This window comes from Antennarius striatus, chromosome 12 (assembly GCF_040054535.1).
Source record: "Antennarius striatus isolate MH-2024 chromosome 12, ASM4005453v1, whole genome shotgun sequence".
Classification (NCBI taxonomy): domain Eukaryota; kingdom Metazoa; phylum Chordata; class Actinopteri; order Lophiiformes; family Antennariidae; genus Antennarius; species Antennarius striatus.
Genome location: NC_090787.1, coordinates 20819947 through 20845173, shown reverse-complemented (window position 1 = coordinate 20845173; position 25227 = coordinate 20819947). Strand labels below are relative to the sequence as shown.

Sequence of the window (25227 nt, the reverse complement as noted above, 5' to 3'; positions counted from 1 at the left end):
GTCAGCACGTGGAGTTTAGTCGGTTCTCTTGGTGTTTACTGGATGAAAACTCAAATGTTAATTTTTAAAAAGTTGACCTTCTCTTGCTCATCACATCTCCAGTGGTTTTAAGATGCAAATAAAGTTACACTTTTATTTTAACATGAACTAAACCACTAAAAACCCTCCTGCTCCTCGTCTTCTTTCTTTGTGAAACTAATGTAATGAAGTATTTTTACTTCAAATCAGGATCTAGGAACTTTTTCCACCGTGAGTAAAATCATGAGCTCGTCTTTGGAAGGTTACGATTCCCAGCTGAAGGATCATGAGGTTTTTGTTTCATGAGAAGGTTTTTTAATTCCAGGATCTCGACCTGAAGCTGAAAACCTTCATGTGAGAAAATGTTCCAACCGGGAGCCGAGAGGCTGAATCGTTTGCTTGTGATGAATGTCGAGCAGCGGGCAAATTGAAGCTGAGTGTCGACCGTGCTTAATTGTCATCCCCAATTAGTGCATTATGGGATGTCCACAATGTATCAACTGTAGCGAATAGAACGCAGTCCTTTGTGCTTCTCCAGTGGCCTGCGGGCCAGTCAAGACTCATTTAGGGCCCGAACAACGACGGAGCAGAAACGCCAACGAAAATGAAAACAAAAGACAGTTTAAGGAGGAAAGAAAAAGACAAGAGGAGGGGGAGGTGGACAACGGTCATAGAGGGAGGGGCCGGGCCTCTGGGCTCCCAAAATGAGAGGAGGGGGTATAGCCTCTACACACACACACACACACACACACACACACACACACACACACACACACACACACACACACACACACACACACTGAGCTGCCACACAAAAGCTGGAAGGGCCCCCGTCTCCCTGTGACCTGGTTGTTCCAGCTTTCCTCAGCTCTGTGCTGCGTTCTGTCAGCTATAACTACACATATTTACTCTTTATTATTAATTATTATCATGTTGTGAAGTACGGGGGGGGGGGTTAAAACCTGAGGGACATCTTTCGGGGTTACTAGCAGGATTGCAGACAGAAATGAAACGGAACATAAAATTCTACGTTTTATCTACTTTGTTTCTGACTTTTCTCTACATTGTGAAATAAAGTATGTAGATAATTCATTTCTGTAGATTTGATCATTTTTTGGGGGGGGGGTTCTTTTATTGAATTGAGACGATCATGATTGTCTGGTCTTTGAGTAGATGAACGAATTAATCAATATTACTGATAGATAATGATGATAAATCCTCAGTCAGGTTGAAGCTGACTTCTGATGTCACTTAATGACAAATTATGTATTTTAATTTTTTTTAAATTTATTTTTCTTACCGTCTAATACATAATCAACATTACAAATCAATAAATGATAAAATTAATCATTTTCAGATCAACCAAACTAACAAAGCAAATCTGCGAATACACACTGCGACACGTTTTTAAGTCACTTTGGTGGTTGTTCATATGCAAGACTGAATGAACCCTAACCCAACAACGTCTAACGTCTGCTTCAAAAACACAGAAACAATTACTGTGAAAAATAAAGGAATAAACAACCAATATCAATCAATAGACAGACTTTGCTTGTGCATAATTAACTAGATATTAGTTACTTCAGCAATGATAAAGTAAGAAAAGAAACACGAAAGTAATGAAGCACCTGTTGGATTGGAGGAGCCCCACTAATCCAGGAACCTGTATCTCGGTGTTGGTCTCCTGACCCTCACCAGTATTCTGGGTCACGCCCAGCTGTCATGGTCCTGCCTGCAGACAAAATGATGGACACCCTGGGGAACGTAGTTTAGCCCCCCCCGAGAGCAGATGGAGACCAACAGCGAACCTGAAACAGAAGAAATATTGATCTGTATTTATCACATTATCAGTGATTGTGTCGACCCCAGGATGCTGAATCTACATGCTGTTGTTATGTAGAAGGTTACAGTTCTTGAAGGTCCTGTCCAACAGTCTCGGAGCCGATGTTCGGTTGTTGGGACATTTGTGACTTTGGTGCTCCAGACAGACATCAGGTGGTGCCACAGGACTGAAGAACACTCACAGCAACAGAGGTGGAAAACAGAAGAAGAATACTTCGACTGGCACCAGAAGATCTTAAATACATTCTTTGTTTTGACAGGAGATGGTCTGTCGCTGCGCCCAGGTGTGTGTGTGTGTGTGTGTGTGTGTGTGTGTGTGTGTGTGTGTGTGTGTGTGTGTGTGTGTGTGTGTGTGTGTGTGTGTGTGTGTGTGCTCACCAGACCACACAAAGTGTTTTCTCCTTGTGTTCTCACGTTGTCTCAGTCAGACGGGTCTAGAAAAAAATGAAACTAACATCAGAGTGTGTGTGTACACACACTTCTCATCGCTGGCTTTCATTCATCAAAGCGACCTGAAAGGTAAATCACACAGGACTGATTTGTGTTGATACGTTGAGCACACACACACACACACACACACACACACACACACACACACACACACCCTGAGACCTTTGTCCCCACGCAGCAGTGTGACCTTTGTCCGGTGTGGGATGTGAGTGTGTAGACACAGAGCTGTGTCATAAAATCACTTATTGAACACGACACATTCATCTGTATTTTGAATCATTGATCAGGTCTTTATAATGTTGGACGGGTGAGAATGAAATCAGAGGGAGAGAAGAAGACAGAAGGGAAGTCTTCCTCGGATGTGATGGAGAATAGAAATAAATAAATACTGATCGGCCTGCTGGCGGCTCCACGGCCCATCATGCATTGCTGTCACCTTCAGAGCAAACAGAGCTAACAGGAAATGACAAACCTAGATTAGAGCTTTATCAGCAGTCATTAATATTCCTCCCTACATGGACATGGGCAGGATTCATTCAGTGTGATCGTCTGAAAACTGGACATGCTGGAATAAAAACGATGTCATCAATAGGGTGAAAATAATCAATCAATGATCAAAACAAACAAACAAACAAACAAACAGGAAACATGAGACGATGAAAACAGGATCAGGGAAGGCGTGAATTTAACAAGAGACAAATCAGACCTGTTATTCTGAAAAACCAATGTGTGTGTGTGTGTGTGTGTGTGTGTGTGTGTGTGTGTGTGTGTGTGTGTGTGTGTGTGTGTGTGTGTGTGTGTGTGTGTGTGTGTGTGTGTGTGTGTGTGTTGTCCTGTAAACTCCCACAAGCAGGAAGTCATAAATACAACTCGATGGTGCGTTCACTTCCCGCTGTTTTCCAAAGACCTCTAATGGGTCTCAGTGCACCACATTATGGTCTGTCCGTTAAGCCGTCTTTAATATATTTCTAATTAAAATTAATCAGTTTATAAATTAATGACTGCGAATTAACTGACTAACTAAACATTTGTTTAAATATGTAAATTTGAGCAAAAAAGTATGTCAGTATTATTGTACCATAATGAACACAGTACCTCAGGTGTCTTTACATCAATGGAATAAATGTACTTTTTACTTTCTGGCAGATTTGGAGCAAATAAATTAAATCGGTAGCGAATGAAAAAGCAGCAAGTTTCTATCATTGTTTAGATTCAATTAGATTCAAAGTATTTTACTTTAAATGCTTCTTGACATTGTCTGTCTATCAATTTTCTCTCCTCAATGATTTTATCCAAGTTCATTTTGCCCTTCTAACTTTAATAGTTGTATTGATAAACTTATAAACTTCACTTATGTCCCGTTGGTGATCAGTGATGATGATTAAACTGATGGTGGTCATATATTTGAGGCTTATTGTTCGCCTTTCATGCGTTTGTAGAAAACAACTGCCGACTTTTGACTTTTTACAGAAGCTGATTGGACAGGTTTTTCTTTCCACCCTCGATTTGCTCGGAATCCCCTCTGCGCCTCGGTGACATTTCCGCCGGGCCGTGAACGCAGCACTCCCTCCGCGTGTGATGAGGAGGTGATGAGGAGGTGCTGCGGCGTCAGAGGGACTTCATTCCGTCCCGGGCTCACAGGAGGCTGCAGCCGCACGAAGCGTGACGTTATAACGCGGAATAAGTTTGAATCCGTTTGGGAACATTTGGGACTGTGTGTCTTTTTTTCTTTTTGATTGATTGATTGATTGATTGATTGCACAACCATCAGTTGTGATAATCAGTAAACTTTGAATAGAAAAGCAAACTCATCTGGATGCAGGTGCGGGAATAAACTGGCACAGGAGCGCAAAGTGGATTTTACGCGTCGGGGCTCCGTTACGCACGGATCCGGACGCGCGGATCGGAGACTTTTTTCTTTTCTTTCGTTTTTCCTGCTTCAGCTTCAGCTCTCCTCCACCAGAGCTGCTGAAAAATGTTTCAGGATCGTTAAAAGCACTGAAACGTGACCACCGGAGATGAACTTTCTCCAGAATGCTTGTGGTGAATGATTGACAGCTTTATGGACAAACGGCATCGATTATCAGCAGCTGAAGGGATCAGGAGGAAACTCTCCAAGTCCGAGATGAACTGAAGAAACATTCCTGTTTTTATTGTTTAAGGACTTAAAATTAGGGTTATTATTTTTAATACTGTAATATATTTTCTGTATGGCGTCTAAAGTGAAGCGTGGCCCCTGCGGGGCCCTTCTCCTGCTGCTGCTGCTCCAGTGTCCTGGCCTGACGCTGGGGGCCTCCAAAGACCTGGTGTGTGAGCCCATCACGGTGCCCATGTGCCGGGGCATCGGCTACAACCTGACCTACATGCCCAACCAGTTCAACCACGACACCCAGGACGAGGTCGGGCTGGAGGTGCACCAGTTCTGGCCCCTGGTCCGGATCCGCTGCTCCCCAGACCTGCTCTTCTTCCTGTGCAGTATGTACACCCCCATCTGTCTGCCGGACTACCGCAAACCACTGCCCCCCTGCCGCTCGGTGTGCGAACGGGCCAAACGGGGCTGCTCCCCCCTGATGAGCCAGTACGGGTTCGAGTGGCCCGAGAGGATGAGCTGCGAAAAGTTGCCCCAACTGGGCGACGACACCCTGTGCATGGACCGGAACAGCAGCGACACCACCACCCCGGCACCCCTGTTCCCCAAACCCACCCCCAAAGGTCGCACCAGACCCCCCAGCCGGCCTCAGTGTGACAGGGAGTGCCGCTGTCGGGACCCGCTGGTCCCCATCAAGAGGGAGTCCCACGCCTTGTACAGCCAGGTCCAGACGGGCCCCCCCCCCAGCTGCGCTCAGCCCTGCCACCAGCCCTACTTCTCGGCCGACGAACGCGTCTTCACCAGCTTCTGGGTGGGGCTGTGGTCGGTGCTCTGCTTCGTCTCCACCCTCACCACCGTGGCCACCTTCCTCATCGACATGGAGCGCTTCAAGTACCCCGAGAGGCCCATCATCTTCCTGGCCGCCTGCTACCTGTTCGTCTCGTTGGGGTACATCATCCGCCTGGTGGCGGGGCACGAGCGGGTGGCGTGCGGCACCATCAACAGCCTGAACAGCGACCAGCCCTACATCCTGTACGACACCACCGGCCCCGCCCTCTGCACCCTGGTCTTCTTGCTGGTGTATTTCTTCGGGATGGCCAGCTCCATCTGGTGGGTGGTGCTGTCCTTCACCTGGTTTCTGGCTGCGGGGATGAAATGGGGCAGCGAAGCCATCGCGGGGTACTCCCAGTACTTCCATCTCGCCGCCTGGCTCATCCCCAGCGTGAAGTCCATCGTGGTCCTGGCTCTCAGCTCCGTGGACGGAGACCCCGTGGCTGGGATCTGCTACGTGGGGAACCAAAGTTTGGAGAATCTCAGAGGATTCGTTCTCGCGCCCCTGGTGGTCTATCTCTTCACAGGCTCGCTCTTCTTACTCGCCGGCTTCATTTCTCTTTTCCGCATCCGGAGCATCATCAAGCAAGGCGGCACCAAGACGGACAAACTGGAGCGGCTCATGATCCGCATCGGGCTCTTCACCGTTCTCTACACCGTTCCCGCCACCATCGTGGTGGCGTGTCTGGTCTACGAGCAGTACTACCGTCCCGGCTGGGAGCGGGCCCTGGCCTGCTCCTGCCCGTCGGAGCGCCAGCGGTCCGGCGTGGGGCCGGACTACGCCATCTTCATGCTCAAGTACTTCATGTGTTTGGTGGTGGGAATCACCTCAGGGGTCTGGATTTGGTCGGGGAAAACCTTGGAGTCCTGGAGGAGGTTTGTAGCTCGCTGCTGCCCCTGCTGGCTGCGGAAAGCCACCGGACCATCGTCCATGTACAGCGAGGCCAGCACAGCCCTAACTGGTCATACTGGAACTGGGCTGACCTCAGGGATCTACCACAAAGCGGTGCCCTCTCATATATGAACCACACACTCTGCTCCATCTGCACTGATAGAGGATCTGAATACCTCACAATGTGAGTGTGGACAAACACATGAGCTGGATTTCATGTTGAGGAAGGCGCAGCAGCAGATCCAGAGCATTGAAAGGGAACACGAAAGGACTGAACATGTGAATAAGAATTTAAACAAAAGAACAAATATTTAAGAGACTTTTCTACAGACTTCAACCTTTCAAAGTGCTTCTGAGCAAGTATGAGCGTTAATGGATCCACACACTACTTCCTATCTGCTTAGTCCGAGCACTGAGAAGGAAAACCTATTTATTTATGTAAATATTGTAAATTATTTGTGTAAAAAAAAAAAGCAAATTAGTTGTATAATGTGAATATGTTTAGGATGTAACCAGCCAATGCCACTGCCAGAAGCTAAGTGTGTGACATCAGAGAAACAAATCTTGTCAGATGTGAACAGTATAAACGTGTACATAATGGTGTTCCCTTGTGTCAGTGTGATCTGGTGTGTTTTGTGTGACGACAGGCGCTACAGCCCAGAGGAATTGTCTTTTTTTTCCTCAGTCTTGGCAGTATTTGGGGGAATTAAAAGGAGTTTTTTAATTCTGTAAATGAATGACCTGCTGATGGAGTCTATCAGTGTAAGTCTCATGTTATCCCAGCTGTGTGAACTATCAAGCTGAGCTGGGTCTTTAGCGCCCTCTGCTGGTTCTCCACGGAATCGATCACTTCATGTTCTCCGCTTCAGGAACCTGTCAGATCAGCATTCCTGCAATCAATACACACAAAAAATGTATGGATTACAGGAATGTAGATGCTACTGCAATGTTGTGGATTGTTTTTATGACTTCTTATGCTCAATGTGAGCTGCTAGAGGTCTCTAAGAACCCCAACTTTAAATGATTTTATGACATATCTGATGCTCAGTTTTATACACCCTTTAATCTGAATAACTCTGTCAAAATATGTGATTAATCTCTGATATTTCAACCACTTGCTGATATCTTATTGATCAAACACAAAGAACAAATGTCAGATTAATTGATACTGATACTTACCAGAAGCCCCACTAGTTTTCTATTTTTGTGTTAAGTTTGGAACATTGTAAGTTTAATATTTGGTTTAAATTGTTGGTTGGATGAAACAAGCATTTGATCATTTTCCATTATTTTAGCCACATCAGGAGATTTGGAAAATGAAGCACAAAGTTATTTGTTTCTTTCTCCATCTTTGTGATTGCCTGTTAATATTTCATTGTGTTGTTTGAGTGTTTTTAACCTGCTGTCTGTCCACTTGTAATTTATTAAGTTACTTTGAGCAACTGTGATGAAGCGAGTGATGGTGACTGCCAATAAGTGTTGGTCCAACCTGACATTTAGGTTTATTAGTTGTGTAAACGTGCTTTCATATTGATAGTCATTCAAAGGCTATATAAGGTGTTGTAAATTTTGATTCTAATGTTGGAATTAAACCCGAGTTGATCCTGAGTTTGGTGCTGGTGTCGTGTGTAAGCTCCATCTTTCATTTGTCATTTTCTACACCAGCTGTTGTTGGGCACATCTGAAAAGTTGTGTATCATTCATTGTTACAAAAAGTAGTGCACGTTACAAAATTGTCATCCTTTTCATTCAGAACATGGACGGAGCAACAAAGATGTAAATGCATTGGTCCCTTGAGAAACGAGTCGCGCCACACAGGAGGTATTTCAGAGAGGAGCCGTCGTTCAGTCGTCCATGTTTTTGTTTGACATACGAGCAAAATCTGAGATACGAGCTGTGCTTTGGGACATCACCGCTAGTCGGCGGATGGATACATCAGCTGAGACCGGATCTCCTTCTCGGAGTAAAGTAGGTCGTGTGTTCTTGTGACTTTTGGTTTCTTTTCATATCATTGTTTATATAGAATTAATTATACGCAGGTAAAGTCTGCATGTCTACTGGTGGATAACAAGATGTCTTTAGGGGGTTTGAGGCTTTACAAGCCTGGATTAAATTTAGTTATTTTAAATGGGAAAATAGGAACGGATTAAACTCGTATCTCAAAGCATTACAATACTTATTACAGTACTTATATGTGAACACTGGTGGAGGAATGCAGTACTCCATAGATCAGATTATTTAACTCATCGGCAACTTTACAGGAATAAAATTCAAACAATTCACAATAATTAAAACACCTAGAAAAAAACGTTCATTTATCGATCTAATACATGATGTTAACATGCAAAACTTTACACACCAACAGCAACCAGATGAAATTTGACAGCGAACCCGTTTGTTCAGGATACAAATGTTTGGCTGAAAATATCAACTCACCCCCCCGAGTGTGTGAGCGGAAAGTCAGAGTTTAGGAATTTGATCGTTTGAACTGTTAATTTTTTTTGTTTTTAAAGCATGTTAGCATACTGATGCTAAAGGCTGATACAACTTATCCAGGTGATTGCTTCACTGACGTGTTGGGGGCTTTTGCCCCATGTGACGTTCCATATACATGTATTTTATTAACTTTTTAATGTGTGTGTGTGTGTGTGTTGTGGGTGAGGCGTGTCCAGGATCCCGGAGCGGTTACCCCCGACAACAACAAACCCCATCCATCGTTCACTTGAAGGTGACAGATTTCACATGATCACATGGTTTTGTTGTAACAGGATTAGTGTTTATTCAAAATACTCCATCTGCTTTTTTTAATGAAAAACAAACACGTTTCACAGCTATTAGCCTACATAGTAAGCAAAAAGAAGGGGGGGGGGCATCCATCTATCTTCCCCTCAGGATTTTGTAGTTTGTTCAGAAGCTCTGATTGGGACAATCACCACGGTAACCTGCTGGTCAGGTTTGTTCACTTCAGCATCGCTTCACACTAACCACGAACCCCCACCGTCTGGTTTTAAACCTCAGTGACGTAAAAACTTTGATGCAGCTTTGTCCTCTGATAATCAATAATTCCCATCGTCCATAAATCACATTAAAAGACCAAAACCGCCAACTGATTCAGGGTCGATCCAAACCAGCGATCCGGGGGTCGGATTTATTCAGAGATGACTAAAAACATCTTATTCTGACTGACATGCTCCTTCTGTCACAAATACACTGTTACTGTATTTATCTCACACACACCTTCCTGCAGTGGGGGGGGGGGGGACGCAAGAAAAGAACCAAACACGGATTACTCCGCTTCTAAAAGTAGTCCCCATAAAAGGCGCTAATTATTCACCTTAAGTTACCGTTTGATAATGAAATAAAAGAAATAAAAACCTAAAGCGCTGCTTTAAGAAACGACTGAGCCCTTTGAAGAGTTAAAAGTGTGTGTGCGGTACGAAATAATACATGATCCATTCATGTTGGGGGGGGGGGGGGGGGGGCTTTAGTCTCGATTGGATTTAGTGACATAAAGCAAAACAGAATAACTTCAGTCTAGTCCTTCAGCAGCAGCGTAATTTCTTCCTCGTCAGAAATAAATACGGGACTCGAAGCTGAAAGCTGCTTGATTGGCTGCCTTGACCCTGTCAGGTGACTGTCCTCGAGGGGGGGGCTGGATCTTTGGCGGGCCCACCTATGACAGCACAGCGTTGGAGTGTCGTACGCCGATCAGGTTGTCTGCGCTGAAGGATCTCCTCATCGCCACCCGGCTCAGGTCCTTGTACTTGTCCTCACAGAGTCTAGAAATGGCCTGAAGGACACACACACACACACGCGCGCGCACACACACACACACGCGCGCGCACACACACACACACACACACGACGTCCGTGTGTTTTAATCTGAGCTGACTTTTGTGTTTATCACACATTTTATCTCAAGGCTGGAACGGATTAAAATGATTTGAGTTATTTTAAAACGGGAAACGTTGTTGAGTGAAGCTGATTGGACGGCGGGGGGCCGTCTCTGGGGGCGCCTCACCTCCAGCTTCTGGGCGCGCTGGTTGTTCAGGGGTTCCAGAGGGAAGCTGAGGTTGTTGTCGTCGGCCAGCTGCCGCAGATCGAAGTAATACTTGGCGTAGACGCTGGCTGGAACGTTGATGTTGAACTGGAGGAGTTCCAGGAAGTGGCGCTCCATTTCATTCCTGGATTAGAGGGATGAGAGGTGACCGTTAATCCACACAGACAAACATCCAGGAGTGGACTCAGGTCGACTCTCAAACTCCTTTTTCCATCGATCGATAGATGAAAAGACGGCGAGGGTTTTTCCTGTACTGTATCAAAAAATAAAATGTCATTTTTGTAAACTTAAAATAGTCATCTTAACCAAACATTACCGATTGGATTCATAAATAAAGTACAGAACTGGGAATGGTCGTCTTTGCTTTAGCCTGGAGAAGGGTTAATCCCACTTATTCCACAATATTTTCTGCACCATAAGACGCACTGGATTACAAAACGCACTGGATTATAAGACACACCTCAATGAATGACCTATTTTAACTGACCCATAATAAGCACACATGAAACATGAGAGAGGCTCCTGTTGGATCCAAAAGGGACATGAAGACCTGGATGTGGATCCTGAGCAGCGACCCGGGACGACCTTCAGCTGACCTTCAGAAGAAAAGAATAGTTCTACTTCCTGTCTGTTCCGGTTCATCACAGGAAGTGAAGAACAATCTGGTTTTAAAGCAGCTACCTGAGCAGCGACTGTGGCTTTCACCGCAGGACACACTCTCGTACTGGAAACACACACACACACACACACACACACACACACACACACACACGCACACACGCACACACACACACACACAGGTAATCAGACATGTATCAGAATCAGATCATCTTCTCCGGGCTACATCCTCATCATCCTGCCTCCTCCTCATCATCGAAGCCAAGGGAGGTGGTCGCCAGGGAGACCGCATCTAGGATGCTTTGTTGGTCAGGAGGGGTGGTGAGAGAGGGGGAATGAGTGTGTGTGTGTGTGTGATGTCTCGTCTCCCGGGGCAACTAATGGAGTGGGCGAGAGCCAGTGCCATTATGAAGAGGCAGTGAGAGCACTTGAGACCCTGCATTTCTCTGTCTAGCCGTCCCCCCCGTCCCCCCGTCCCTCCATCCAGACCCGACCGGCCGCACAAAGACACTTCAGTGGCAGCGATGAAATCAGGCCAGAGAGTGGAGGTCAGAAAGAACACACACGCAGTGAACGCATCATCCCAAATCACACAGAGGCACTTTCAATCTCACACACACACACACACACACACACACACACACACACACACACACACACACACACCCTCTTCACTTGCTTCCAGCGGCAGCAGACGCTCCAGCTTCAATCGCTGCTCCTCATCCGACCGCCTGAAGTGTGTCCTTGTTTTATTTCCTTTCTGCGGTGAAACAAACATGTTTTGCCAAAAACCCTGGTGTGTTTGTTCACAAGCCCTCAGTCCTTGTCTTCAGGATGTGGACCTCAGAAACCCCCTGAACCAATGTGCACAGCAGTAATACCAACAGGCATTAGATGCTGAAACATGTGGTTAGAACCAGCAAAACGCATCAACCAGGTGAGCAAATCAGAGGACAATCAACCGGCTGCAAAGACAACATTCTCAGCGGCACACACTCCTGCTGTTACTCCTCTAATAATAATAAGAATAATAATACATCTTATTTATAGTGCACTTTACATTATAAGAATCTCTAAGTGCTACAAGACAAAGAATAACCTATGGTGAAGTAAACTAATAAAAACAGCACAACCCAACAATAAGGTACACAGAAAAGACAAAGGAAAGGCCTTTTTAAAAAGGTGAGTCTTTAAGCCGCGTTGAAAAGAATCCCCAGCCTGTGGGCTCTCAGATGGTCAGGGAGAGCATTCCAGACTGGAGCAGCCGAGCAGAAGGCTCGGTCCACATGCTGTGCAACTTGGTTCTGGGGACCCTGAGGAGGTTGGCTGTGCTGGAGCGGAGGGTGCGTGAGGAGGTCTGGGGGACGAGGAGCTCCTTTAGGTAGGCTGGAGCGTTACCGGGTACGCACTGGTGGGTGAGGAGGGAGATCTTATATGTGATCCTGAGTCCCACGGGGAGCCAGCAGTGATTCCAGGATGGGGGTGATGTGGTGGTATTTCCACACCCTCATCAGGATCCTATGAGGTCTGTATGTATTGGAGCTTGTGAATGCTCTTGCTAGGGATCCCGACGAGGAGCGCATTACAATAATCCAGCCTGGAGGAGACAAAGGCGTGTACCAGTTCTTCAGCATCGGACAGAGAGTGGGGCGGAGCTTGGCAATGTTCCTAAGGCGGTAGAAGGAAGTCTTACACAGATGCTTGATGTGGGTGTCAAATGTCAAGGGGGGGTCCATTCTCACGTCCAGGTTGGTGACTGCTCTGGAGAGTGGAATGACCTGACCAGCAAAGGTGATAGAGGTTATGGGGGAAGATCGTACTTGGTGTGGAGTACCGACAAGTATGGCTTCGGTTTTGGAGCTGTTGAAGGAAGCTGTGGTTCATCCACCCCTTAGTCTCCCCCAGACAGGCTGACAGTGCAGCTGGTGATGGAGATGATGACAGGGCTGTAGGAGGCGTCGGCTCCGTCCTCATGTAGAGCTGGTCATGAGTGTCGTCCACATAGCAGTGAAATGTCACGCCGTGCCTGCTGATGACACGACCGAGGGGGAGCATGTATAGGGTGAATAAGAGGGGGCCAAGGACAATGTAGCCGCAAGAGGACACAAGCCAGTGTCTTATTGTGCCGGTCCCAAGCCCGGATAAATACAGAAGGTTGTGTCAGGAAGGGCATCCGGCGTAAAACTTTTGCCAAATCAAAGATGCGAATCAAACCTATGACTTCCATACCGGATCGGTCGAGGCCCGAGTTAACAACGACCGCCATCGGCGCTGTTGACCTACAGGGCGCCGGTGGAAATTGGATTACTGTTGGTCGAAGAAGGAGAGGAGGAAAGCGCGTTCGCACGAAGAAAGAGAAGAGGAACACCAAGAGTATAGGACTGAGAGTAGAGACGTTGAATGTTGGAACTATGACAGGAAAAAGTAGAGAGTTGGTTGACATGATGCAGAGGAGGAAGGTAGACATACTGTGTGTCCAGGAGACCAGGTGGAAAGGTAGCAAGGCTAGAAGTTTAGGAGCAGGGTTCAAGTTGTTCTATCATGGTGTAGATGGGAAGAGAAATGGAGTAGGAGTTATCTTGAAGGAGGAGTTTGTTAGGAATGTCCTGGAGGTAAAAAGAGTGTCAGACAGAGTGATGAGTCTGAAGATAGAAATAGAAGGTGTGATGTTCAATGTTGTTAGCGGGTATGCTCCACAGGTAGGATGTGAGCTGGAGGAGAAGGAGAAATTCTGGCTGGACTTTGATGAAGTGATGCAGAGCATACCTAGAAGTGAGAGAGTTGTCATTGGAGCAGACTTCAATGGACATGTTGGTGCAGGAAACAGAGGTGATGAGGAGGTGATGGGCAGGTTTGGTATCCAGGAGAGGAACACAGAAGGACAGATGGTAGTTGACTTTGCAAAAAGGATGGAAATGGCTGTAGTGAATACTTTCTTCCAGAAGAGGCAGGAACATAGAGTGACCTATAAGAGTGGAGGTAGGAGCACACAGGTAGACTACATCTGGTGTAGACGGTGTAACCTGAAAGAGATCAGTGACTGCAAAGTAGTGGTAGGTGAGAGTGTAGCCAAACAGCATAGGATGGTGGTGTGTAGGATGACTCTGGTGGTGAGGAAGATGAAGAGGACAAAGGCAGAGCAGAAGACAAAATGGTGGAAGCTGAAAAAGGAAGAGTGTTGCATGACTTTTAGGAAGGAGTTAAGACAGGCTCTGGGTGGTCAGGAGGTGCTTCCAGATGACTGGACAACTACAGCTAATGTGATCAGGGAGACAGGTAGGAGAGTACTTGGTGTGTCATCTGGGAGGAAAGTAGATAAGGAGACTTGGTGGTGGAATGAGGAGGTACAGGAGTGTATACAGAGAAAGAGGTTAGCCAAGAGGAAGTGGGACACTGAGAGGACTGAGGAGAGTAGACAGGAGTACAGGGAGATGCAGTGTAAGGTGAAGGTAGAGGTAGCAAAGGCCAAACAAGAAGCTTATGATGACTTGTATGCTAGGTTGGACAGTAAGGAGGGAGAGACTGATCTATACCGGTTGGCAAGACAGAGAGATAGAGATGGGATGGACGTGCAGCAGGTTAGGGTGATTAAGGATAGGGATGGAAGTCTATTGACAGGTGCCAGTAGTGTGATGGGAAGATGGAAAGAGTACTTTGAAGAGTTGATGAACGTGGAAAATGAGAGAGAAGAAAGACTAGAAGAGGTGACTGTTGTGGACCAGGAAGTAGCAAAGATCAGTCAGGATGAAGTGAGGAGGGCATTGAAGAGGATGAAGAGTGGAAAGGCAGTCGGTCCTGATGATATACCTGTAGAGGTATGGAAGTGTCTAGGAGAGGTGGCAGTAGAGTTTCTGACTGGGTTGTTCAACAGGATCTTAGATGGTGAGAAGATGCCTGAGGAACGGAGGAGAAGTGTGCTGGTGCCCATTTTTAAGAACAAGGGAGATATGCAGAGTTGTGGCAACTACAGAGGAATAAAGCTGATGAGCCATACAATGAAGTTATGGGAGAGAGTAGTGGAAGCTAGACTAAGGGCAGAAGTGAACATTTGTGAGCAGCAGTATGGTTTCATGCCAAAAAAAGAGTACTACAGATGCAGTATTTGCTTTGAGGATGTTGATAGAGAAGTCCAGAGAAGGCCAGAGGGAGCTGCATTGTGTTTTTGTAGATCTGGAGAAAGCTGATGACAGGGTGCCCAGAGAGGAACTGTGGTATTGTATGAGGAAGTCTGGAGTGGCAGAGAAGTATGTTAGAACGGTGCAGGACATGTATGAAGACTGTAAGACAGTGGTGAGGTGTGCTGTAGGTGTGACAGAGGAGTTCAAGGTGGAGCTGGGACTGCATCAGGGATCAGCTCTGAGCCCCTTCTTGTTTGCCATGGTGATGGACAGGCTGACAGACGAGGTTAGACAGGAATCTCCATGGACTATGATGTTTGCAGATGACATTGTGATCTGTAGTGAGAGCAGGGAACAGGTGGAGGAGAAGCTAGAGAGGTGGAGGTTTGTCCTGGAAAGGAGAGGAATGAAGGTTAGCCGCAGTAAGACAGAGTACATGTGTGTGAATGAGAGGGACCCAAGTGGAAGAGTGAGGTTACAGGGAGAAGAGATCAAGAAGGTGGAGGATTTGAAGTACTTAGGGTCAACAGTCCAGAGCAATGGAGAGTGTGGAAAAGAGGTGAAGAAGCATGTACAGGCAGGATGGAACGGGTGTACAAAACTGTGGTGAGACCAGCGATGTTGTTTGGTCTAGAGACAGTGTCACTGAAGAAAAGACAGGAGACAGAGCTGGAGGTAGCAGAGATGAAGATGCTGAGGTTCTCTCTGGGAGTGACCAGGAAGGATAGGATCAGGAATGAGTACATCAGAGGGACAGCACATGTTAGAGGTCTTGGAGATAAAGTCAGAGAGGCCAGACTGAGATGGTTTGGACATGTCCAGAGGAGAGATAGTGAATATATTGGTAGAAGGATGCTGAGTTTTGAACTGCCAGGCAGGAGGCCTAGAGGAAGACCAAAGAGGAGGTTTATGGATGTAATGAGGGAAGACATGAAGGTAGTTGGTGTGAGAGAAGAGGATTCAAAGGACAGGGCTAGATGGAGGAAATTGATTCGCTGTGGTGACCCCTGAAGGGAAAAGCCGAAAGGAAAAGAAGAAGAAGAAGAAGAGGGGGCCAAGGACAGATCCCTGTGGGACACCACAGGTGACAGGCTGGGTAGATGATTTAGTGCCTCCAAGGGTGACGGACTCCAGCTAAATAGGACTGGAACCAGCTCAGGGCCAAGTCAGAGACCAACGGTGGAGTACAGACGATCCAGGAGGATGGTGTGATCCACTGTGTCAAACGCAGCCGATAGGTCGAGGAGGACAAGAAGGGATGGACATCCAGCATCCGCCGCCATCGACAGATCATTGGTGACCGTTACTGGAGCTGTTTCAGTGCTGTGAGCTGACCGAAACCCAGACCGGAACTTCTCAAAGATGTGGCAACTACCTTCTCCAGCATCTTGGAAAGGAACGGGAGGTTGGAGCTACCTGTAGCTACCGAGGGCTTCCGGGTCCAGAGTTGGGCTCTTCAGGAGGGGAGTGATGACGGCAGTTTTGAGAGCTGGCAGAACATGGCCAGCCTGTAGGGAGAGGTTGATGACATTGGTGATCAGGGGACCAATGGCACCGATGTTAGCCTTCACCAGGGCTGTGGGGGGATCCAGGGCACAGGTAGAGCTCTTCATCCTCCTGATGACACGCTGTATGTCTTGCTGTGAGGGGTTGCAGAAACAGCAGAGAGGCTGGGAGACTTCGGGACGACAGCTGGAGCAGCGGGAGCAGAGGAGCCAGGGAGGAGAGTGAATACCATCAACCTTAATTCTGAAGAAAGACATGAAGTCATTGCACTGCTTCTTGGTGGTCTCTCTGTGTACCTGGGTTGGGGGTTTAAGGAGATTGTGTATAGTGGAAAAGAGCTGTTTGGAATTTCCGGGGCTGTTACTGATGATTTTGGAATAAAACGTCGACCGTGCATCTTTAAGGGCTTTGGAGTAGGCCTTTTGGTGTTCTCTGTAGGCCACTCTGTGCACGGTCAGTCCTGATGCCAGGAGGCGCCGCTCAAGGACACGACCAGCCACCTTCATCTCCCTCAGCTCGCTGGTGAACCAGGGGGCAGAGCGCGAAAACGCGACTGTCCTGGTCTTCACAGGGGCATGGACATCCAGGAGGCCACTCAGGGACGTGTAGAAACCTACTGAGTCACTAACTGTTGAGAGGGTCAGAGGGGAGAGATGTTGGAGGTCCCAGGTCAAGGCATCCTGGTTGATGAAACTGATCTGGCGCTTGGGCTTAGAATGGGGGAGGGGAATAGTGTCTCCATAGACACGGCCATGTGGTCCGACACGCCCAGGTCGTACACCAGCAGGTTGGTAATGGGGGCAGCAGAGTCAGTAATGACAAGATCGAGGGTGTGCCCCCTGGTGTAGGTACATCCACATGCTGTGTTAGGTTGATACTGTCCAGCAGTTGTAGCAACTCAGGTGTAGAGTGGCAGGGGGGAGTGTCCACGTGAATGTTCATGTCCCCAAGAATAACCATATTGGTGGATGTTGCACAGAGCGTGGTAAGGAGGTCGTGCAACTCAGGGACAAAGGCTGGGTTTGGTTTGGGAGGTCGGTAAATGACTAGTATTGTCATGGAACAGGGGGGGGGGTTGCACTTAGCGGCAAGGCACTCAAATGAGGAGAGTTTTGGCAGGGGGAGAGGGGTCAGTTCCAGTTGGTCACGGAGTGCTGGAGCAGTTGAGTTTCAGCAGCTGCAAGAAGGAATATTGCCGCATTTCGGTGGAGGGAGGTCCGATCCTGATGCTAACGTTAGCTGTCAGCCATGGACTAGTAACGGTAGCGTGAACACAGAGGTGGAGAACGGTGACAGCCAGGAAGGTCCAAAGGTCCACGGCTTGGCAGGGAAAGACAGGACCAGGGGATGTAGGATTGTCGTGGAACAGGACAACGGGAACACCCGGACAACGATCCCCGACACCGGCCGGTGTAGGGAGGACACAGCAGCAGAAAGACAACACAGCCGTCCGGAACAAGCAGTCCAACAGGTGGGTTTAGCCAAAAGCTGTGGTTTAAAATAGTAATAAAAAAATAAAAACAACTAGAAAAAACAACTAGACTAGGCAGGGGGAAGCGGCGACAAGCAACGCTAGCGTCCTCTCCCCCCAAACACTGTCAACCCAGAATCTACCTGAGTAGGCGCTGACTCACAAATCCTCCCAAAAAATATTAGTTAACATCAATCTGTTCATCCAACAACAGTCCGTCACGAAGCCTTCAGACTCCAACTCATAATGATGAATAACATATATGTCACTTAAAATTAACGGTACTGTCCCTTTAAAGTAAATAAGGGGAAAGGGAATAAGAATAATATTTAAAATATTAACAATAATAGTAGTAATAATAAAAATAATAATAATTAGCCCCTAACCTTAACATCTATGTTAAAACATTACACCCAAAGGAAACTATTTTTTGAGCTGAACTGTTAACACTGAACCAATGATGGGGGGGTTCAGGGAGCTTTCAGTCATTTAGAACTGATTTAAATTGAAACTATTGATAAAGAAAACAAACAAAAGACCTAAAATAAGACATGAAGACAACTCATGTTGTTGGATGCAATCGGTTGTGCCAAAGTTCTTTGACTCAAACATGACAATCCATTTGTTCGTCGAAAACACAACGAATAATTGTGTTAACGCAAGATAATTTTTGATGGTAACAGTAAAAATAAGGTACCCAACTCACTGCTACAATGTTTTTCAAAGAATTTTAGACAGTTGACAGAATTTATCACAGTTCAATTTTAGCTGAAATCAGCAGAAATCCATAGAAAATCTCTATCTAGGCACACAGAAACGTGACGTAGCTTGAAACATCCCATTTATGCGTGAAACACACTCACATGTCCTCCACAGTGATGTCTTTGAGAATCTGGCAGTAATCGACGTTCCACACAGCCTGGTCGTCCCACACCTTGGAGGCCAGCAGAATTGCCCCCAGGACGATGCGTTTCCAGTTGGCGGGGCAGATATCGAGCTCAGCGTAGGTCAGCAGGCGCTCCAGATACACCTGGGGGGGTGTTCAGTCAGAAGATCCCAGTGAACAACCGGGTTAGTGCTGCTGCATCACGTACCAACAGTCTCCTTTCCTCTACAGTGTTTTCTGCACTGGACTAGAAGGCGCATATTCAATTTTTCTTTCACATATAATGCTGCATGAGAAAACATAAAAATAATGTGTTTATTTTTATGTTTGCCCCTGGCCTCTATGCTTTGTGATCTGAAGGGACACACCTGAGGGGGGCTTCTTTTTCAGGTCAAGTCCATATGAAAGACTTCATTGCCCCCTGGTGGCCAGTTAGCGGTAATACACCTGTTTATCAATCTGAATTCCACTGTGAATGAGTTTACTGTCCACTTCAGACATTCTAACAATGTCTGTCTGGCATTTAGGACAACTCTGAAAATCTCTCACATTAAAGAGATCAATTAGATACACATATTACTGAACCAATCTATAATAAAACCAATTTATGATTAATAAAGATTTTATTTGTTGTAATGGGCAAAGGCTGTAGAACAAAGTTGCATTCAGCCACACCACAAACTCCACAAAGTGATTCCTAGGATTCCAGCAATAAAACCATGATTCTACATTTGTGAAAGCAAAGCTGCTGGAGCGTCTAAAGACTTACTAAAGTGACGATGGCGCATTCTGCAGTGAGCTGTGCAGCGCTGAAGAGCGTCCTGACAAAGCGGTAGATGAGTTTGTGTTCTGGGTCAAGGCGGGAGTAGTCCGCTGGTACCGGCTCTCTCTGTGAGGGGGGAGAGAAATGTGGTAACGTGATCCTCAAAAAACAACAATCTGCAAATAACGGGTCAAAACTTGGTCTGATGGAAAAGCTTGTATAGATACAGGTGTGTGAGAAAGATTGGGGTTTTTTTTAGATTTTTGCAAAAAAACTTTAATCACATTCAAACATTTTACAATTTAACATTACTGTATAAGAAAAAAAGAAAAAAAAGGAAGATGAAGATCAACTTTAATGATCCCCTATGGGGAAATGATCAAGGTAGCCATGTAACAGAAATGTTCACCTGCGTGTTACTTTTAAACAAACACTTGTGTTTGTACAAATGTTTTTCTAAACCCTCCAGTTTATTTAATGTCATCTTCAGTCTGGAGGGAAACATCAGCCTCTCTCTGGAATGGAACCGCACTCATGTCTCATTATCACAAGTCTGCAGCTCAATGGAAACCATTCTCACACACACACACAAACACACACACTTGTGTTGAATCAGTCCTTTGAATGACCCCTGACAACAACCACCCATCATGTGTTCTACTTGGAAGTTAGCACAGCTTCACAGAGGGGCTGAAACACCAGTTGAGTGATTAAAACTCCGTCTCTGATCCAAACGGACAATATTTCTGTTATTCAGTTAATATGAAAATGAAGCTGAATAAATTGCAGCATCGTGTTGAAGTTTCTCAGACTGATTGATTAAAGGATGACTGGATTTGACCTGAAGCAGAAAGGTCGAGACTCGTTCCACACTCACTGATAAAGGGTGCAACTTCTCATCAAAGATGTCCAGCGACCGGTCCGAGTCCCTGGAGAACACACGGTGCACACGTCTGTCATCACGCGTCCCGATCACATGATTCAAACGGAGAGGAGGGAACACCTACCTGTTTTTGATGTGATAGTATATTGCTAATGTGACGCTGGAGAAACACAAAACAAAAATCAAAGTGTGGATTAATTCTTGTATTTCTAGCTTTAATGTAACCATTAAAATCAGTTTGTCAAGTTTCTTATGATAGATGTCTTTAATGATTATTTTCATGTGGATTCCTTTCATACTTTATCATTCAGTCAAGTCCAAAGAAGCAGCAGTTTGAAGAAGTCTTCAAACTGTTTCTATTGAACAGTGTGTAACTCAAATAACTCATCTGAGAACTCATCCTTATGAACGTTCTATTCTAAAAACTTTTTTCATATATAAGGCGCATTGGATTAGAAGGTGCACTCTCGGTCTTTGAGAAAATGAAAGGCTTTTAGATGCGCCTTATAGTGCGGAAAATACTGCAACCAAGCTTCAAACAGACACGACTTCTTTCCAAATGAACTGACTTCTGAAAGCACATCATTGTGTGTTTGTGTGTGTGTTTGTGTAACCGTCTCACCATTTTATTGTGCTTTTGAGATTTGGCTGGCTGACGGTGTTGTCGTCTATAAAGATGGTGGAACAGGAGCTGTACTTCTTGGAGAGCGGACCAGGAGACACCTGGAGGCATCGATATCACACAGGAGTCAGTCTTCGTGAGCGCATTTAAACGGGTGTATTTAAATGATTTGGGTTGGTTTCATATTTTCTGATGGTACGGGACAAACGGCAGAGTTCATGTTCAGGTGCTCTCCTTCTTTTCCCACACAGAAAACAACACAAGTCTGGATTCCGCTCACAAACACAACATCTCAGACGCATCAGCTGGTCGGCATAAACCCTGAACAGACAACCAGTTCATTGGGTTATCCATTCAGCACTCAAACGTTCACACTCACGTGACTGATGTGGTTTATGTGGTTACTTTTCCTCTTGTCTCGAACTGCAAAAGAAGAGAGAAGTGGAATAAAACAAATTAGAAACAGAGTTCAGAATAAACTTGGTGGCATCAGTCAGGAGTCTGTGTTACACAACCGTTAGCATGACAACGTTATCAGTGACAACATCTAGTCCCTTGAGTGGCCGCGGTTTGTCAGCTGAATTTGTTGCCTCACACACACTCAGCCTTTGTAACACAAGCCCTTCACACACACCGCAGGCTCAGCGACGGGTGGAAGTCCCCTGGAAAAGAGTTCCTGACCAGCAGCGGGGTCTGAACTCACCATCACGTTATCTAAGAAGTATCATATTTATCTAAGAAGTAAGATATTTACACGCTGCACATGACTTCAGAAGCTGTGGTCGTAAAAGTGATAAAAACATAAATTTAAATGAAAAGAAACATCATCCATCAACATTTGACCACAACTAGCTCTGAATCCAGTTTAAACTATTTCATCAACGTCCGCTGAACCCCGGTTGATCGGCTGGTCTTACCAACAGTTCAGTTCAGTCATGACAAACCAAACGTTAAATGTTTCAAGCTGAACTTTTTGCGCTGCTGTGTTTGCTTTTAAAGGTTCTCAGGGCAGAAAGTCGGTGTGTATCGCTGCTGCGTGTGTGTGTGTGTGTGTCAAGAGACGATCGCTCACTGTCTGTTTGGGACTTGCTGAGGAAGATGGTGCTCGCTCGGGCGTGGTCTGATGGGTTCGACTCCAGGGCCAGTTCTAAGACAAAAAAAAGGGAAAAAAAGCGTATAAGAGCTGAATTAAGAAAAGATAATTGAATTCAGATCATCTGACAACAGACACTCTTTGTGTAGAGAACAGCTCTCACTTCAGATGAGGCCAAAGGAGAGATGTACGTGGTGTACGTTCACTTTTTATCAATCATGGAGAAACTATATGAACTGATCTACAATCATGAACCGACTGGAACAGCAGAACAAACTCACTGGAAGAAATTACAGATTTCATTTGTGACTTAAAAGTGTTAAGTAGTGGACTGAAGATGTAAAACAAGTATACTTACAGTATATAATATCATTTATAAGCTGCAAATGTGTGGGTATTATAATGTCATTATGATCAATTCAGATCAATCATTCTGTGTTGGCATAAAGATGATTACCAGAGATAATGGTGGTATAATAATCACATGAAAGACAGGGATTAGGGAGCAGAATGTGTGATGTGAGGACAGCGAGACAGGGGGGATGTAGTCAGGACAGTTTCTGACCCTCACACTGCCGAATGCTGTACCTTAATATGATTGGATTGAACGTGGTAGAGGTTTAAGAGTCAATGAGGGGACGACGCCCTAAGACTGATGCCACATCACTGAGGTGAACTTAAGGGCATCGAGCAAAGCAGCTGACACTTGAATATAATTTTGTGATTTCTGCATGATCTCTATTTCTAATTAATTTGCACTTCTCAATAACTTGACATTAAAAAAAACCCCAACAACATTGAGAAAAGAAGACACATGACAGCAACAACAAAGCCTTATTTTAGCAAAAAGAATCTGACAAGTTTGTTCCCTCAGGCAAGGAGGTTGTTAATTTCTGTTACCAGGGTAACCAAAGGAGTTTGCAGATTTTAAATAACATAAGAAGTGCTGTTAACAAGATATTTCACCAGGAAAACTATCGAATAACTAATTATGTCAATGTGATCGCAAACTTTAGTGACTGGCTCTCATTAAGAAATCATATTATGGGTCAAAGCATCACAGAACCGTTGGTTTTAGCCTTAAACACACAACAAGATATTTGTTTTACTGTGTGATGCTGGAGTTCACATGACACCAAAAGTGTCATCATCCTCATCCATGTCCTGGGAGTTGGATGACAACTCTTGAAAAGATTGCCTTACATTTTCTTTTGGATGTTCAGCAGTTACGTCTTCTGGTGTTTGAAATCAGGTGTTTCTTTTATTCTTTCACGTTAGAGACAAATAAAGCTTAAACTCATCATCAGACCAGACAGTGTGTGAAACATCAGGATGACACCCACCATCGGGGACCTCTCTGTCGCTGATGTGCTGCAGGTAGGGCACGGTGTTGTCGTCGCTCACCTCGGTGCTCGTCTGGATCTCCTCCAGCCGCTCTGCCGGTTGTCTGGAGGGGAGTTTGGGGCTCGACTCGGGGGAGGCGCAGCATGACACCGTGTTTCCCATCCCAAGACCGGGTGAAGGCTGTTCAAAGCCAAATCCGAGTAGTGCAAATATCTGTAGCTATCTATGATTAGCTTCTCCACAGTCCCATCAACATGACTGATCTGTGGTCACTAATACATTAAAAGATCACCAAGTCCACCAACTCCAAGGAACCACGTTCATGTCCATTTGTGGACATGTAGAGTAACAGTCAACGAGGAGTGGACCAGACAGGCAACTGCAGGAATAAATATTGCGTAGATGTATAATACTCGATGTGTTTTTGTAAATATAAGCAGTAAAAGTTGGCTGTGAGTCAATTCATTCATTCATTTAGCATGCTAGTTCCACTGCTAGTTAGCTAACTACAATAGCGGGCTAACCATCTAGATAGCTTCTCTCGTTATCTTTCTTTTATATTCAGTATTAATTCCACTTTTTATAAATAGTGTAGTACTATTGACTCGAGAGATAAAATACATTTTTTAACAAAACAGACAAATTCTGGAAAATACATTTTACGAGACTTTCTCAACGGCCCCAAAGATCTGTTCCTGCACTCTGGGTCGGCGACGAGCCAAATTTAGTCCGATGTCTCTTCTGAGGCCTCCACCACAAATCCGAGATAATACCAGAAAAAATCAGGACCGAAGTTAAGAAATTCTTGATTTGATCAGATTCGATCAGGGTTCATCCCTGCTCCTCACGGGACAACCAACTCGGGTCTCTGGCATTTGATCCTCCATCAGCGCCTCCGCCCGGTCCGGTTTTCGCTGGGAGAACTCCTCAAGCCGCCATCTGTTCAGGGGTTAACATTCTTGAAACGGTTATGTTGCGGCCACGCCCAATTAGGAATTTCATTCATTTCCATTGGCTCAATAATAAAAATAAACCCCCTTGAAGCTTTTCATTGGTTAAACGAACTGTCTGTCGGATATGATCTAATGAAACGAAATGTATTTACAACCCTACTATTTCTGTACCGCCGCCGGTACACACCCTTTCTTCTGATAGTGAAAACAAAGGTCTTATTGCTCCATCTGTCTGTCAATCAAAGCATCCCTTATTCATTCAAACAATTTGATACCAGGCAGATATGTCAAGTACATCTTAATTTTCATTAAAATTTCAAAATATACCTCAAAGCATTTGTCTGCTGCAAATAATTTCAATCAATTTACAGCAGCTAGACAAAGAATACAGAAAATTGTAAAATTGATTAATCTGTCATGTGAAACTTAAACCTTGCAAAAACCAAATTGCCAAAGATTTCATTACAGAACAATTACATTCATCCATACATTGTTTTTTTGTAGAGGAGCAACCACCTGGTCCACACCCGCTTATCCACCTTGCGGGTACATATACTGTACAAAAGTAATAATTAACTCCACTTTGACTAGCTGCAACATCAGAACATGTCTGAGGAATCGTCTCAAAGATTTTTGGTATATCATACACTTATAAGCATTTTTTAATATAAATTTTACCTGGTTTTTGAACAACTGTGACCCAGCTTTTCACAATGTTTTTTTTTCTGAAAAAGTACTCTGTAGACTTTATCACATACACTGTATTGACTCTCTAAGAATTACAGTAT

At 45.4% G+C, this 25227-nt stretch overlaps 2 protein-coding genes across 2 annotated transcripts; one reads left to right on the top strand and one right to left on the bottom strand.

Annotated features, from left to right (window-relative positions):
* Positions 1-3951: 3951 nt before the first annotated feature.
* Positions 3952-7719, top strand: fzd5 (frizzled class receptor 5). Its single transcript, XM_068329230.1, has one exon. It carries the CDS (start codon positions 4521-4523, stop codon positions 6252-6254), a length of 1734 nt encoding a protein of 577 aa, XP_068185331.1. The 5' UTR covers positions 3952-4520; the 3' UTR covers positions 6255-7719.
* A 1164-nt stretch (positions 7720-8883) lies between these two features.
* On the bottom strand, positions 8884-24429 carry ccnyl1 (cyclin Y-like 1). The gene is made up of 10 exons (XM_068330032.1): positions 23486-24429; positions 22122-22196; positions 21429-21472; positions 21050-21150; positions 20552-20587; positions 20422-20473; positions 19551-19670; positions 18759-18925; positions 10144-10306; positions 8884-9912 (listed from the first exon to the last, which is right to left on the bottom strand). Exons 1-10 carry the CDS (start codon positions 23646-23648, stop codon positions 9796-9798), a joined length of 1038 nt encoding a protein of 345 aa, XP_068186133.1. The 5' UTR covers positions 23649-24429; the 3' UTR covers positions 8884-9795.
* Positions 24430-25227: the final 798 nt, after the last annotated feature.

Coding starts and splice junctions, on each gene's coding strand:
- fzd5 (XM_068329230.1), top strand. CDS start 4,521: ATGGCGTCTAAAGTGAAGCGTGGCCCCTGCGGGGCCCTTCTCCTGCTG.
- ccnyl1 (XM_068330032.1), bottom strand. CDS start 23,648: ATGGGAAACACGGTGTCATGCTGCGCCTCCCCCGAGTCGAGCCCCAAA. Junction 22,197..23,485: donor CGACAGAGAGGTCCCCGATG/GTGGGTGTCATC, acceptor TTTTTGTCTTAG/AACTGGCCCTGGAGTCGAAC. Junction 20,588..21,049: donor CTCAAAAGCACAATAAAATG/GTGAGACGGTTA, acceptor GTGTTTCTCCAG/CGTCACATTAGCAATATACT.